The sequence below is a fragment of the Homarus americanus genome, unplaced genomic scaffold (genome assembly GCF_018991925.1).
Source record: "Homarus americanus isolate GMGI-L3 unplaced genomic scaffold, GMGI_Hamer_2.0 scaffold6476, whole genome shotgun sequence".
Lineage (NCBI taxonomy): Eukaryota > Metazoa > Arthropoda > Malacostraca > Decapoda > Nephropidae > Homarus > Homarus americanus.
The window spans coordinates 87501-105000 of NW_024724169.1; the positions used below are offsets into that span (position 1 = coordinate 87501).

Sequence of the window (17500 nt, forward strand, 5' to 3'; positions counted from 1 at the left end):
TCCCTCCCCTCCTCCCCTCCCCCCCCCTCCTTCACCCTCCCTCCTCTCACCCTCCCTCCCCCTCCTTCACCCTCCCCTCCCCTCCCTCCCCTCCCTCCCCCCTCCCTCCCCTCCCTCTCTCACCCTCCCCTCCACCCCTCCTCCCCTCCCTCCCCTCCCTCCCTCCCTCCCCTCCCTCCCTCTCCTCCTTCACCCCTCCCTCTCCCTCCTCCCCTCTCCCTCCCTCCCCCTCCCTCCCCCTCCTTCACCTCTCTCCCCTCCCTTCCTCATCCCCTTCCCCCTCACCCTCTCTCACCCCCCCTCACCTCCCCTCCCCAACAATACCACTCGCCACAGTTTTGTCTCAAGTTCCTCGTGCGTTTCAGATCTAAAGTTATTGAAGAAGGAGACAGAATTCAATCAATAAAATAAATAAAAAAACACACAAGGACACAGACGATAAAAACAAAAGAAAATTAAAATGAAGTAAAATGTTAAATAACTGAATGTAAAATGGTTTGGTTTAGGTTATACTAAAGTTGAATATTGTTAATTTTAGTTCGTAATATCAAGTGTTAAATATGTATAGATTATCATTTGTGAAAAAATTGATAATTTATGTTTTTTGTTTGATGTAAAGGTTAATGTATTCTCTCTCTCTCTCTCTCTCTCTCTCTCTCTCTCTCTCTCTCTCTCTCTCTCTCTCTCTCTCTCTCTCTCTCTCTCTCTCTCTCTGGTTATAATCTTGATGAAAATTATCTTAAGCTTTGGATATTTTTCTGTCGATATACAGGGTAAGCATAAAGTCTTTCCCTGATTACAAACATTTATTACATTAAACATATGCTAGGTACAAACATACAGTTTTTTGCAGCAAATATGCATGAAAAAAAATCTATGAATTCGTCTACACAATGCTACAACATTCATGTTTCTATCTAGAATGGTCTTCGAGATATGATTTTTCATAATCAGGAAAACTTTATGCTCACCCTGTAGTTCAGAGGATTAATTTATTTAAGACCTTAGGATCAGATTCCAGAGAAAATGTAAACAAAAACCCATAAACCATTGATCTTTCTTTCGTTTATACTGTCAAGGGGATCGAAAACCATTTATACGGCTCAAAGGGGATCGAATACCCTTTATACAGCTCAAAGGGGATCGAATACCCTTTGTAATTGTTTTGCCATTTGAACACTGGTGTGGTGAAGGTGTGGTGTGGTGTGGTAAGTATGGTGTGGTGAAGGTGTGGTGTGTGTGGTGTGTGAAAATATGGTGTGGTGAAGGTGTGGGTGGTGTGTGGTGTGGTGTGGTGTGGTGTAGTGTGGTGTGGTGTGGGGTAGTAAAAGGTATGTGTGTGGTGAAGGTGTGTGTGTGGTGTAGTAAAGGTATGGTGTGGTGGAGTGTGGTGTGTGAAGGTGTGGTGTGGTGTGAGTGTGGTGTGTGAAAAGTGTAGTGTGGTGTGGTGTGTTATGGTGTTAGAGGGTGACACGGTGACATTTTTCTCTTAAATACCTTGTAATTTTACGCTTATGGATACGTATAGCTAGACAGACACACCCAAATGCATGTACAAACACGACACACACACACACACACACACACACACACACACACACACACACACACACACACACACACACACACACACACACACACACACTTACCGACTAACAAACATACATATACGTCCATAACAAACACCAAACACAAACTTAACCTCTTCCTAAACACACAAACACACCCCAAACAAACACTTTCTATAAACATACTGACAAACGCTGACCTCGCCTCCTATAAACATGCACAAGACCATAACTTACGTCAGAATTCTCGTTTTCATTCGTATTCTCAAAAGATTTATGGGTTAAATTCTTCACTTAACTGGGCTAGACAGAACGCATGAAGTTAAGGTATACTGTAGAGTCTCAGTGTAAATTGAGTACCATATTAGCTATCATTGTGTTATCCTCTCTCTCTCTCTCTCTCTCTCTCTCTCTCTCTCTCTCTCTCTCTCTCTCTCTCTCTCTCTCTTCTATTCACACTAATTAAATATAAACACCTTAACGTCATTTTCTATTCATCTTAGCTAAATGTAAACAAACTGACGCCATTTTCTATTCGCCTTAGCTAAATGTAAACAAACTGACGCCATTTTCTATTCGCCTTAGCTAAATGTAAACAAACTGACGCCATTTTCTATTCGCCTTAACTAAATGTAAACAAACTGATGCCATTTTCTATTCGCCTTAACTAAATGTAAACAAACTGATGCCATTTTCTATTCGCCTTAGGTAAATGTAAACAAACTGATGCCATTTTCTATTCGCCTTAGGTAAATGTAAACAAACTGATGCCATTTTCTATTCGCCTTAGCTAAATGTAAACAAACTGATGCCATTTTCTACTTCCAGATCCACAAGTCTATGAGCACAGAAGACCTACAGCGAATCTTTCAGGTGGAGTCACACGATCAAGGTAAAGATTAATTAATTTCTTTTTATCTGTAGGTAACATTTTTTATTGGATGCTGACCTGTGTGTGTGTGTGTGTGTGTGTGTGTGTGTGTGTGTGTGTGTGTGGTTCTTTTAAGTGCCAGGGTTATTTGGCACCGTTTACTGATGTCTGTTTTTCTTCTTCTTTTAGTTGGTTTAAGAACATCAGGTGCCAAGTGCCAAGGTTGTTAGGGCACCGTTCGCTAATTATGTTGTTGTTGTTATTATTATTTTAAGGTAATTCAACTAACAAGGTCATTAGGCATCTTTAACTAATTCTATTTTCTTCTTCTTCCTCTTCTTCTTCTTCCTCTTTTTCTTCTTCTTCTTTTTCTTCTTCTTCTTCTCCTCTTCCTCCCCCTCTTATTCTTCTTGCTATAGGTACCAAGATTAGGAAACACCGTCTACTATATAGGTTAGATTAGGTTAGATTAGGTTAACTTTCTAATTTCTTTTTCAGTGATTTGCAGGACCTGAGGCTTTCTTAAACAGCTGCCGAGTAATGTTTGTACCCTGTGACATTTTGGTTTTTCTCTTCTGTTGTGAAAGTTTATAATATCAGCTGTTGTTTATGATGTCAGTTGTTGTTTATGATGTCAGCTGTTAATGATGCTAGCTTTTGTTTATGATGTCAACTGTTGTTTATGATGTCAACTGTTGTTTATGATGTCAGCTGTTAATGAAGTCAGCTTTTGTTAATTAAGTCAGCTGTTAATGAAGTCAGCTTTTGTTTATGATGTCAGATGATGTTTATGATATCAGATGTTATTTATGATGTCAACTTTTGTTTGTGATATCAGCTGATGTTAATACATAAACAATTCAATACAAGTATATATCTATTTTGTATAAACACAGTCTATTACGTCTCAATATCTAAGAAACATTTACAAATTAACAAAAGTATTTTAACCCACAAAAACACATTAACATTATCCACCAGACTATGAACTAAGGTTAATATTCTTGAAAACATTAACCATACCTTTCATTATCCACCTTAACATGAACTCACTATTAGATTACAAAATGGTGCAGTTAACCCTTAATCGTTCTATTGGTCTCAAAGATCAGTTAACAGGAAGGTATTTCTTGTTTCGTGTTCTTATTTTTGTACAGTGGTGAAGAAGTGGGTATTGTGTTTGGTCAGTGTGCATGGAGTTCCGTCCGCTACCTCACTGGCCGCCCGTGTCGGTGTAACTGTCCTCGAGGTCGGCTTTATGCGTCCGAGTCCTGATAAATTTCCCCGTTTTCTGATTTTGTCCCCGTATGTTACATTCTCTATTTTCTCTAGGGGTAACTTAAGTAAACAGTAGAGGAGGATGTTTCGTATCTTGTGAATCTTTTTGAGGGGATTAGTTTCAAGTTTTGTTTATTTAATTGTGGATTTTAGTGTTAGGTTGTGTGTTGCTGTATTTTGCTGATGTCGTTTTAAACCAAGATAGACTTATTTTCCGTACAGTCAACCACTAACCCGACATAAATACAACATGTTTAACGTGTACATAGACTTAGTTTTACACAGTACACAAGTAAACACCCTCAGCGAACAACTAAACATCTCTGTGACAACAACAACAAACATTTAAATGAATGGTGTGGTGGACCGGGAGTGGCCAGTCCCCTTCTTAAGTGCTGATTGAAATTCCCTGCTGGTGCCTTGTTGATAAGACGGGTGGAGGGGACCTGAGGCCGGCTAATCCTTCCCCCTGCCTCCTACCTCCTACCCTCTGCCTCCTGTCTCCTTTTTTCTGTTTCTTGTTGTTTTCTGTCTCCCTACCTCCTACCCTCTGCCTCCCTGTCTCCTGTCTCCTCTTCTGTCTCCTCTCTTGCCCCCTGCCTCCTGTCTCCCTACCTCCTACCCTCTGCCTCCTGTCTCCTTTTCCCCTATCTTCTGTCTCCTTCTCTTCTGCCCCCTGCCTCCTGTCTCCTACCTCCTATCCTCTGCCTCCTGTCTCCTTTTTCCTATCTTCTGTCTCCTCTCTTCTGCCCCCTGCCTCCTGTCTCCACATTCTAAAAGTTGCGTATATAAATATATTTCCTTCTAACTCATGTTGAGAAATTACACCTTTTCTTTCAACAGCCTCGGGGTTAACTATTATTTGGCTACAACAACAATTACTTATTTTTTATAGTATTTTTTTAGTATAATATTTGTGACTATATTTATACAGTACCTTAGATACTGTTCTTAAATCTTTACTATGAGGATGATTCCAACTCGTCCCAAACCTGTTAACGTGAAGAACCAGTAACCATTCCCTGACCCGACCTCATTCTTAGTTCAGTCTTTCACTCGTTAATACACAGTGAATGATGGTTTGTTCCCTTCACTGTGGTTAGGATGAATAATAGAATGTGTTGTTGTTGTTTATTCTTCACTGTGAATGATAAATGTTGAGAAGTGACTTTGTGTTTAGTGTACTGGTTGATGAAGGTCTTTAGTGGTTGGGGGGTCTCTCTCTCTCTCTCTCTCTCTCTCTCTCTCTCTCTCTCTCTCTCTCTCTCTCTCTCTCTCCTGTGGCTTCGTCTAGATCAGGAATGCTGAATAGAGGAGAGACCTGCTATAAGACTGAATTATGTCAGAGACCCAGCGAGATAGCCTTGAGATTATGTGTGTGTGTGTGTGTGTGTGTGTGGCATGTGTGTGTGTGTGTGTGTGTGTGTGTGTGTCCTCTCTCCCATTTTCTTTCATTCCCTTTTCTCATTTTCTGAATCGTTTTATGTTTCGCTTTTTCTCCCTTCTCCATTTTCTCTTTTATTTAACTGTTTTTTTCTCTCTACCATCTGTAAAATGTGTCGTGGCGTCTTAATAGATATATTAAAAGAAATTACGTTCTAAGATATTCTATTTCACTTCTTTCCCGCCATACTGAGGTCTAGGTAAACAAATATGACGTAGTTCCTCCCGCCATACTGAGGTCTAGGTAAACAAATGTGACGTAGTTCCTCCCTTCTTGTTTACACGTCCTGGTCACCCCCACTCACCTGACACGACCGGAGCCTTGAGCTACTGACTGACCCCTGAAGCTGAGGCTGGGTCAGTCTGGCTGGCCCCCAACCCCGAGATAACGTGATCTAAGTGACCTACCTCGTCGATGACCTCACACACCAGCTCTCAGTCCTTGACCAGATCTGATACTAAGACCCGTGGAGACTTGTTACATCTTGCTCCTCAGGCCAATTACTAAGACCAAAGACCCCTTGGACCTTTTCCCGGTTAATTTCTCAGACCTGAATACTGGAGAGCTGCTGCTGGTGTAGTGTGTGTGTGTGTGTGTGTGTGTGTGTGTGTGTGTGTGTGTGTGTGTGTGTGTGTGTGTGTGTGTGTGTGTGTGTGTGTGTGTGTGTGTGTGTGTGTGTGTGGGTGGCTCTAAGACCTCAAAAGAATTCCCAGGATTGGTGTTAGACGACCACAGAGAGTTCAAGAAACATCCCCGGTCTCCCGTCTATCCAGGGCCTGGGAGGTCGGGCGGACGGGAGGACGGGAGGTCGGGAGGACGGGAGGATGAGTGGAAGGGTTGGCGTCTTGCCCACCGTTTCCTATTCTCACCTGCCACTCTGAACTCTAAATGGGATATTTTTATCTCCGTTGCCCCGCCTCTTGCCCACACCTTCCTGACTTTTCTTCCACATCAAAGTAAGATTCATGTTGCCATAATTTAGAAAGAATTAAGAAATATTACAGCTTTCTATACGTCTAAGGAAAATGAATATTGGTAAGAACATCGAGGTTACTTGACAGAGAGGATATAAATAGAGAGGTACTGCGTTGTCTGCCTCATCAGTACCTCACACCCGTCAGTCACTCATTCATTATAGGTTATTATCATTAGACGCCTCATAAGGAGTCTTAGGAATGCTTACTCCCCCGAGGTCGTCATCTCTCCCCAACCAACACGTACGCCACTGGAGGCAGAAGGCTAGGCGAGCATCCGTCTGTCGTAGATTCCATAAACATGTCATTGTGGGATGGAGGGGAACGTCAGGCGCTGTTGAATGTTTGCGCTGGCGATCGAATGTTTGTCTGATGCCATTGTGGTATGGAGGGAAAGTAGGCGAACCAACGTCTGACGAAGCTTCCTCAAGTTTGTATTTGCCTGGGCTAACCTTAGAGACTACAAGGAGACAGTAAGTAGCTATCAGTAGGCGGGTTATTGGCCGAATGTAAAGTTGGTAGGTAGTGTAACCCTGAGAGACCGCACTGGACTCGACCTACACAACCACACGACCCCCACACAACCACAACAATCACCCATTTCCCCCACTTAACCACTCACCCACACGACTGGTCACGTAGACAACCACACACCTTGACATCCAAACCCCGTCTTACCAACCCACACAAAAAAAAACCCACATCATCTTATCCTAAAGCCCAAAGACCTACTGCCCTCCAAAACACCAACTCACCCTCTTTGTCTACTCCCCAACAAAGACCTTTTACCTATCCCCCTCACACCCCGCTGCCCTATCCGCGCTGCATGCAAAGTTGGCTAAGACATAAAGACCTCAAAGGTTAGCATCGTCGTAAATCTCAGATGGTCGTAGTCTTCCCTTGATATAGATTAGTTAGTGCTTCTCATATGACGTTTTCTGTGGTTGTTGTTGATATTATTACGTTTATTATTATTGTTATTGTTATTATTGTTGTTCTTGTTGTTGTTGTAGATGTAGTATGAGTAGTATTGTTATTATTTAATTTATTATTCATAGCCAGGGATCTACAAAACCCCACCAGTCGATAATATGAATATTTTAGCTCACCCGAGAAGCTGTAATAGTGTTGGTTTATGATTGTTTACTTAATGGTGGGAGCTGTTTAAGAGGGAGACTTAATATGTGTTTGTAGAGAGACCGACCTACAGCTAAATATTCGGTTGGTTATATAACTAAGGTCACTTCAGCTTCAAGAAGGGTACGAGTTATATTCTTTCCTCCATCGCCCCTCCACCAGCCCTCCACTCCTCCACCAGCCCTCCACCGCCCCTTCACCAGCCCTCTACCACCCCTCTACCGCCCCTCCACCAGCCCCTCCAGCCTCCACCACCCCTCCTGCCCTTCACCACCTTCACCAGCCCTCCACCGCCCTTCACCCACCCTCCTTCGCTCCTGTTTCTAGAATGAAATGTAGAACGAGGCAACACAACAACTAGACAGAAAGATGGGTAGACAGAGAGAAACAGATAGATGGGTAGACAGGGGAGAAACAGACAGATGAGTAGACAGGGAGAGAGACAGACGGATGGTGACAGGGAGAGAGAGAGACAGATGAAGACAGAAGAGACAAAAGGTGCTCTGGAGGACAGGTGCATCAGGGGTCACTTCAATATCAACCAGAAGCAAAAAGACTCTTCCCTCTCCCTCCCTCTCCCCGCCTTCTCTCCATCTATTTCTCCTCTCTACCTGCCTCTCTCCTCCCGGTCTCCTCCTCCTTCTCTCTCTCTCTCTCTCTCTCTCTCTCTCTCTCTCTCTTCTCCCCTTCTCCTCTCTCTCCTTGGCTGTTGCTAGGATCAGGCTTGGAGTGCAGGCGTCTCGCTGCCCCTTGCCACCAATGCACCTTAATGAACTACCCACACACACACACACACACACACACACACACACACACACACACACACACACACATGAGGACAATGATTTTAACTACCGCTGGACGAGTTGGTGTGGTTGAGTGTCATATCTATCTGTCTGTCTGTCTGTCTGTGAATCACCATTACCACCACCACCACCACCATCACTAACACCACTACTCACCACTATCACTAACTCTACCTCCTACCACACACACCACTATCACCACCACTACTATATCACCATCACCACCACCCACCACTACCACTATCACCCATCACCTAACATCACTACTACCACCACTATCACTATCACTAACACCTACTACCACTATCACCACCACTACTACCAACACCTCCACCACCACCACTACCCACCACCACTACCATCACCATACCACCACTACCACCACTACCAACACCACCACTACCACCACCACTACCACCAGACAGTGTTGTGGGTGCGGTGTTTGATAGGCTGGGTGGAGGAGGGATTACCTGTATCGTCGAGAGGTAAATACTCCTTCCCTCACTCACAGTATCCGACACCACCACCAGTATCCCCCCCTCCCCTCTTCCCACCTCCTCACACAATGACTCCTCCCACACCACTCCCACAATGACCTCTCCACACCCTCCCACACTAGGGACTCTCCGCTCTTTCACCAGATCAATTGGAACTCTGACAGGGGAAGAGATGTCTAACAGGGCCCTATAGAGCTTCAGCAGAGCCCCATAGAGCAATAACAGGGTAGTAGACCATCTGACAGGGCCCGATGGATCCTTAGCAGGGTAGGATATGGTTGACAGGGCCCCATACAGCCTTGGCAGGGGAGTTTATATTTAACAGAATCCCATGAAATCTTAATACCCAGCTACACGTTTCACTGGAGGGGATAGGGAAGGTTTGCTATCACCCATCAACACGCAGGGGCAGTCCTTCACCCCACAACAACACACATCAGCCAATTGCGTGCCTTGAAGCCTTTAATTAATGGATACGTCTGGTAACACACCTTAGGAGAAATGAGTGGTCGTCGTCATCATCGTCATTATCATCATTATCATCATCATCATCATCATCATCATCATCATCATCTTACCCAAACTAAACATGCGTCACCACTCTCCTCAAACTCTCCTTCACTATCACCACCACTATAACCATCACCATCACCATCAGTCTACCATTATTCTTCCACCCTACAGAGACAAGTGGTCGTTGTCTTAGCATTATTGATTAACTACCCTGTCAGACCACCAATCACAGGCAGCCAATATTACTCTACGTCACTCACGTCATATCCCCCCAGACCCTCAATCCCCTCCCCCGAGCCCTCACCCCTCCCCCAGACCCTCCCCACCCTCCCAGACGCCTCCTCTACACCCCCCAGACCATCACCTCCCCATCCAGAATTCCCCCAAACCCTCACAGCTGATCAAGACAAAATGTAAAAAAAACCGAGTCGTGACGTCAAGCCGGATGTGAGGTTAAAAGTCAATGGGTAGAGAAGTAAAAAAAGTAGTGATTGGACAGGGAACGATGGAACGAGGAATGATGGAACGATGGAACGAGGAATGATGGAACGATGGAACGAGGGAATGATGGAACGATGGAACGATATTCTTAGTTAGAGAGACGTGATCCTTTATCCATACCCTGGAAAACGTTCTTTGCCATCACGGAGGTAAAGATGGCGCGGGATTTGTTTTGTTATTGTTATTTTATGTAGTTAATAGAGATGTAGTATCAAGACCCTTCAGGTGAAGAGCCCTTCACAGCCAAGGTCCAGATCTCCATAATTACATTTATCGATAACTGTCATCTCTTATCACGAAAGCATCTGACACAACACTACACACTACACTACACTACACTACACTACACTACACAACACTACACTACACACACAACACTACACACACCAACACTACACAACACTACACTACACTACACTACACAACACAACACTACACTACACAACACTACAACACAACACTACACTACACAACACAACACAACACTACACTACACAACACACACAACACAACACAACACTACACAACACTACACTACACTCAACACAACACAACACCACTACACAACACTACAACACAACACTACACTACACAACACAACACAACACTACACCACAACACTACACAACACTACACTACACAACACAACACTACACTACACAACACAACACAACACTACACTACACAACACTACACTACCCTACACTACACCACACAACACTACACCACTACACAACACTACACACTACACAACCACACACACAACACAACACTACACTACACACACTACACTACACTAACACAACACCACACTACACCACAACACAACACTACACTACACTACACCACACTACACACACTACACTACACTACACACAACACAACACTACACTACACAACACTACACAACACAACACTACACTACACTACACCTACACTACACTACACAACACAATACTACACTACATTACACTACACATACACTGACACTACACACGCCAACACTACACTACACACTGACACTATACACACTCCAACACTACACTACACTATACACACACTCCTACACTACACACCAACACTACACACTACACAACACTACACTATACTACATAACACTACACTACACTACAATACACATCAACACTACACAACACTACACACTACACAACACTACACTACACTACACTACACTACACTACACTACACTACACACCAACACTACACTACACAACACTACACTACACTACACACCAACACTACACTACACAACACTACACTACACTACACACCAACACTACACTACACAACACTACACTACACTACACTACACCACACTACACCACACTACACTACACCACACTACACTACACTACACAACACTGGCTAATTACACTACACCTCACACTACACTACACAACACTACACTACACTCACACTACACAACACTGTTGACTACACTACACAAATTACACAACACAACACTACACAACACTACACTACACTACACTACACTACACTACACTACACTACACAACACTACACTGCCACACTACACTACACTACACTACACTACACTACACTACACTACACTACACATTACACGTTGTTCATATCTACATGTATACTGCACTGTATATGTATGTTGTGGTATATACATGTAACGTATATATGTATTTACACATGGATACTTAATCACTATAGCAACATTACGATTCTTTAGTTGAGGGGGAAGGGGGTGAGGGATGAGAGGGAAGAGAGAGGGGGAGTGAGGGGGAGAGGGGGAGGAGGGGGGAGAGGGAAGAGAGAGGGGGAGGAGGGAAGAGGGAAGAGAGAGGGGTGAGAGCTGAGGGAAGAGAGGGGAGAGGGAAGAGAGGGGAGGAGGGGAGAGGAAGAGAGAGGGAGGGAAGAGAGAGGGGGGGTGAGGGATGAGAGGGAAGAGAGAGGGGAGTGAGGGGAGAGGGAAGAGATACGAGAGGAGAGTGAGGAGGTAGGATATCATCTCTACATCCCTGTCATCCCCCCTTGCCTTCCTCTCCCTCCCACCCCCCTCCTCCCCCTACCCTTAGATCCGGCACCTTCAGGATACCAACAACATCCTGAATCCTCTAACCTACGAAAGACACATCAATACCTATCACATATGGGCCAAAATTCCTTAGGATATACCATGGATTTCCGACTCTATCGACGAGCGTATTATAGCACTGTATCCCCCTCCCTCTCCACCCCCCACCAGTGAAGGGAATTTTAGGTGTATGAAAGATGGCGTGTTGGGATAGGGTATAGCACTATCTCGCCCCGTTTGTTTACTGTGGGTCCTAATTGGCTGTGAATTTAGTTACATAGTCTATTAGGCAATTAGTCTGCCTGTCTGTCTGGTTCATAACTTGTTTGCGTATGTAGCTACTTTTATTCCAATATGCTCTCTCTCTCTCTCTCTCTCTCTCTCTCTCTCTCTCTCTCTCTCTCTCTCTCTCTCTCTCTCTCTCTCTCTCTCTCTCTCCATTCTTTAGTTTCTTTGCTTCATCTCTATTCCATGTTTTTGTCATTTATCTTATGTTACATTCATTCGTTTCTCTTTTCTTTTTCATTTGTATTTTCTATCCATTTTCGTGACGGTTGCCAGACGCCGCCAGAGGAAAAAAAATAGTACACCTTAGGGATTACAGTACTGTGAATCACCAGGAGACACTAACAGTCACCAGGAGATAGCGACAGTCACCAAGACCTACTGGTAGTTACGAGGAATCACCATCGGTCACCAGGAAGTTCATTGAAAGTCACCCATGATGTTCCCTGCAGTCACCAGATGCTGTTCACGGTCACCAGCCTGACGGTCGGTTCTGATGAGACGAGGTCAATGTCCTGGTGAAGGCGAGGGAGGATCAGTGTCACCAGCAGACTGATATATCGACTGGTGACACGGAACAGGCTTGGACCACAGCTGATGGTAATAGGACAGGCTGAGGACCTCGACTGGTGACATAGAACAGGCTGGGGACCTCGGCTGGTGATGAGACAGGCTGAGGACCTCGGCTGGTGACATAGAACAGGCTGGGGACCTCGGCTGGTGACCTCCGCTAGTGGTACAGAACAGGGTGGGGACCTCTGCTGGTGATGGGACAGGCTGAGGACCTCGGCTGGTGATAGGACAGGCTGGGGACCTCGGCTGGTGACCTCCGCTAGTGGTACAAGGCTGGGGTGAGAACCTCCTTTGGCCCAACCTCCACTAGTAGTACAGGCTGGGGAAGTAGAGACCTCTGCTGGTGATAGAACAAGCTGAGAACCTCCTTTAGTAAATAGGGCAAAACTGAGACCTCCTCGGCTGGTGATGGGACAGGCTGAGGGCCTCGGCTGGTGATGAGACAGGCTGAGGACCTCGGCTGGTGACCTCCGCTAGTGGTACAGAACAGGGTGGGGACCTCGGCTGGTGATGAGACAGGCTGAGGGCCTCGGCTGGTGATGAGACAGGCTGAGGACCTCGGCTGGTGACACATAGCAGGCTGAGGACCTCGGCTGGTGACATAGAACAGGCTGTGGACCTCCGCTAGTGGTACAAAACAGGCTGGGGGACTCTGGCAGCACTATCGTCCACACACAACAACTAAATCTCAGACTCACAGCGGGAGACGAGGTCCACACAGCACCACACTACCTAACCTAACCTAACCTGTGGGCATTATCCTCAGGGCATCATCAGGCGAATTAGCATCAGATATGAGGATAAATGTACTCGTTATATCTCTAGGAGGGACGGGATGATTTGGGAAGAGGGGGAACTAGGAATGAAACGTGGAAATTAAAAAACATGGAATAATTAACATTGGTACATAGCATAAGTAACCTCAGGGTGCATAGCATAGCAACAGCCAGAAGCAGAGTACAGAGGAGAGAGAGGGAAGGGAGGGAGGATTATGGGGATGTAGTAGGAGGTGACATAGAAAGAAGAGAGAGTTAGAAGGGGGGGGATGTGGAAGGAGGAAGAAGGAACATGGGGGAGAGGGAGGGAGGGAGGGAAGGCTTGTGGCGATGCAGGAGGAGGGGACGGTAATGAGGGAGCAGGTGGGTTGTGTACCGTGTCTGGGGGGCAGGTGAGAGCCATCCCTCGCCTACACGATGACCCATCAACCCACTCCTGCTGTGCCTCGACTACTGAAGGTGGAGCCTTGTTGGGATTGGCCTCATTTGACCTGACCTTACTCCCTGAAGGCGGATCCAGGTGTGGGTGACCTCTAATGAACTTATTGTTGTTGACCTCTCGTGCCGTCATCTTATCTCCTGAAGGTGGTTCCTGGTGTAGGTGACCTCCTATGCCCTGAAATATCCCCCTAAATGTGTATTTTTGTGAAGTTATTCCTTATTGACGTGACCTTAGTCCCTGAAGGTGGGATTCTGACCCCTCATGACTTCCTGAAAGCCCATCCAAGTGATGTTGACTTCGCATGACCTCACTTTATTTCCAGATGATAAACCCTTGCGTGACCTCTTATAACCTTAGATAACTTCCTGGTATTCAAATATACAGCTAACATTAGGTGACCTTCACTGACCTAACTTTACCTGCGTTGCTGACCCCCAAAACGCTTCCTCCTGAATTCCTGAAGGTTGATTTCTGGATTATTTAACCTTAGCTGTTCTACCAGATGGGACGAGACTTGTTGCTATAAATCCCGTTAATTTTTCTGTCCCAGCAAGAAGAGAGAAATAATTAAGTTCCTCCTAAAGCTCGAGTCGCTTTCTGTCACTGAAGGCTCCCCCCCCACTCCCCCCCCCGCCCCCAAGGTGACGTGTGTAGGCAATTTTCTCGCTAATGTCGGGATATTTACATAAAGAAATACAATTAATTGGTGTATTATTTATATGTGAATCTGTGTATATATATGTACTTGTATGTGTGTGTGTATATGTGTGTACGAGTATGTCTTGTGAAGTCATATTAATTTTAGTTTTTTTTAATTATCACAAAAATTTATCAATATACTATATATTATCTCAAGGTCAATTAAGCTTAAAACAAGGTTAGTTAAACTTAAATTTTTACCAGGTTAGCTTAATTAAAGGTCAATTCAATTTATATTGTAATCAAGACCCTGTTAAAATGATATCCAGCTTAGTTAACGTTATATCAAGATCACTAAAGGTTAGATCAGGTCATCCTAACCGTAATCTTCTCTCCTCAGTGCCGGAATATGACGTGGCGCGGTTACGGTCGCGTTTGAAGCGGAGTACGGACGGGGAGGCGATACGGACGGTCCATCTACGGGCGCTGGGATCGACTAGGATCCTTAACCTACGACCTAACCTGGACTTAGCCCGTCGTGTCCCACTCTTCTACGCCGACCGTGACGATTTGGGCGGCGTTACGGTCACACCTACGCAATATGTAAGTTACTGTCCCGTTATCTACCTGTCTAATAGGGAAGGGAGGGGGGACTGTCTGTCTTTATATATGCCTGTCTGTTAGGGGGGTTCTGTCTGTTAGGGGGGTTTCTGTCTGTTAGGGGGTTTCTGTCTGTTAGGGGGTTCTGTCTGTTAGGGGGGTTCTGTCTGTGTATAAGGGGGTTCTGTGTCTGTTTATATATCCCTGTCTATATATTTCTGTCTGTCTGTATCATTCTGTCTACATATACTGTACACCTGTCTGTCTATATATAAGATCATGTTTATATTGTATTGTTATCACCCTAAATCACCCTAAATCACCTCTGTTATTAATTAGGTCTATCATAAATCACCCTAAATCACCTCTGTTATTAATTAGGTCTATCATAAATCACCATAAATCACCATAAATCACCTCTGTTATTAATTAGGTCTATCATAAATCACCATAAATCACCTCTGTTATTAATTAGGTCTATCATAAATCACCATAAATCACCCCTGTTATTAAAGAGGTCTATCATAAATCACCCGAAATCACCATAAATCACCCCTGTTATTAAAGAGGTCTATCATAAATCACCCTAAATCACCATAAATCACCCCTTGTTATTAAAGAGGTCTATCATTAAATCACCCGAAATCACTATAAATCACCATAAATCAACCCTGTTTTTAATTAGGTCTGTCATTAATCACCATAAATCACCATAAATCACCTCTATTATTAATGAGGTCTCCCTTATCCGTGGCACAGGGCCAGGAGCTAGGAGTGCCACATCAGGACGAAGGGACTCTGGCAGCAGTGACTGTTGCCCATCACCCCCTGACCGGCGCCCTTACCTTGGTATGTAAACAATTCCCTTATATTGCCTTATACTCCCTTATATTGCCTTATACTCCCTTATACTGGCTTATATTGCTTTAAACTTCCCTTTACTCGCTTATATAACCTTATTCTTGCTTATATTCAATTGTATTTATAGTCTCTTTTACTCCCTTATACTCGCCTATACTCACTTATACTCCCCTGTACTCCCTTATACTCGCCTATACTCACTTATACTCCCATGTACTCCCTTATACTCGCCTATACTCACTTATACTCCCCTGTACTCCCTTATACTCGCCTTACTCACTTATACTCCCCTGTACTCCCTTATACTCGCCTATACTCACTTATACTCCCCTGTACTCCCTTATACTCGCCTATACTCCCTTATACTCCCATGTACTCCCTTATACTCACTTATACTCCCTTTTTCTCACTTATACTACTTTAAACTCCCCTTTCTTCCTTATACTCTCTTATAATCGGTTATACTCCCTTACACTCGCTTATATTGCCTCTCTCTCTCTCTCTCTCTCTCTCTCTCTCTCTCTCTCTCTCTCTTACCCTGGCCTCACCATATAAACTCTTAAGAGCCTCTCCACGTTATCAGCCTTAGGCCTACCAGCGTCCCACATCATATTCATCTCCTACCTGAAGCACCTGGGGGGGGGTGCAGGTGCGGGGGAGGTGGAGGGGTAAGACTGGAAGAGAGGAGGAGGGGTGAGAGGGTAAACCAAACGAAGGAGAGAGATAGAGAGAGATAGAGAGAGAGAAAGAGGAAGAATTACTTTTAGTTTTATGTTTATCGCCTGTCATTTATTCCCTGCCTTTTATTTACCTCCCTAACTAATCTTTTTACTGGGGGAAAATCACACACTAAAACTGGGCGGTTAAATACTCTCTCTCTCTCTCTCTCTCTCTCTCTCTCTCTCTCTCTCTCTCTCTCTCTCTCTCTCTCTCTCTCTCTCTCTCCAGTGTTAACAGCCTCGAGGTTGCTATTATCTTAAAAGCTATCTCACTTTTTCTGGGTAGAAAAGGATTTGTGGCACCAATGGCTCTATTATCCAGTTTGGTAGCAGACAGAAGATAAATCAGAAAGGTCGCTGTCATGTCCAGAAAGCCAGCAGCGTGAAGGATCAGGTCATCTCAGGAAAACCCATCAGTCATTCTCATCTCTCCCCGTTAGGCTCGTTCTACACACACACACACACACACACACACACACACACACACACACACACACACACACACACACACATCACCTTAGCTTTATCGATCTTCTTGTGAACTAAACATAGAATTATGACCCAGAAATTACCAACCAGACCTCCTGAAGATTACAGCTCATGTAGATCAAAACCAAAGCCTTTAGGGACAGGACGCGCCTATAATGCCTCCCCAACTCGCCTACTCGCCCACTCGCCGATCCTTGTCAAACTCTCTATATCTCACTGTCAGGAGAACGTGTTGTTATTGGTTTGGTCGTGGTGGTCTTTGGGAGATGGGCGTGTGTGGAGGAATGGGTAATGGGTGTGTGGTGTGGGGGGTTGGGTGTGTGTGGAGGAATGGGTAATGGGTGTGTGGTGTGGGGGGTTGGGTGTGTGTGGAGGAATGGGTAATGGGTGTGTGGTGTGGGGGTTGGGTGTGTTAGTAAGGGGAATGGGTAATGGGTGTGTGGTGTGGGGGGTTGGGTG

General features: G+C 44.9%; 1 protein-coding gene across 1 annotated transcript in view; it reads left to right on the forward strand.

Annotated features, from left to right (window-relative positions):
• LOC121864076 (A disintegrin and metalloproteinase with thrombospondin motifs 4-like) overlaps positions 1-17500 on the forward strand; it is a gene marked incomplete at its 3' end in the record, with an annotated part of 107175 nt that overhangs the window by 66470 nt on the left and 23205 nt on the right. The window contains exons 4-6 of the mRNA XM_042362978.1: positions 2397-2460; positions 14773-14975; positions 15732-15821. Coding sequence (XP_042218912.1) covers positions 2397-2460; positions 14773-14975; positions 15732-15821 — 357 coding nt within the window. The remainder of the gene's footprint in view (positions 1-2396; positions 2461-14772; positions 14976-15731; positions 15822-17500) is intronic.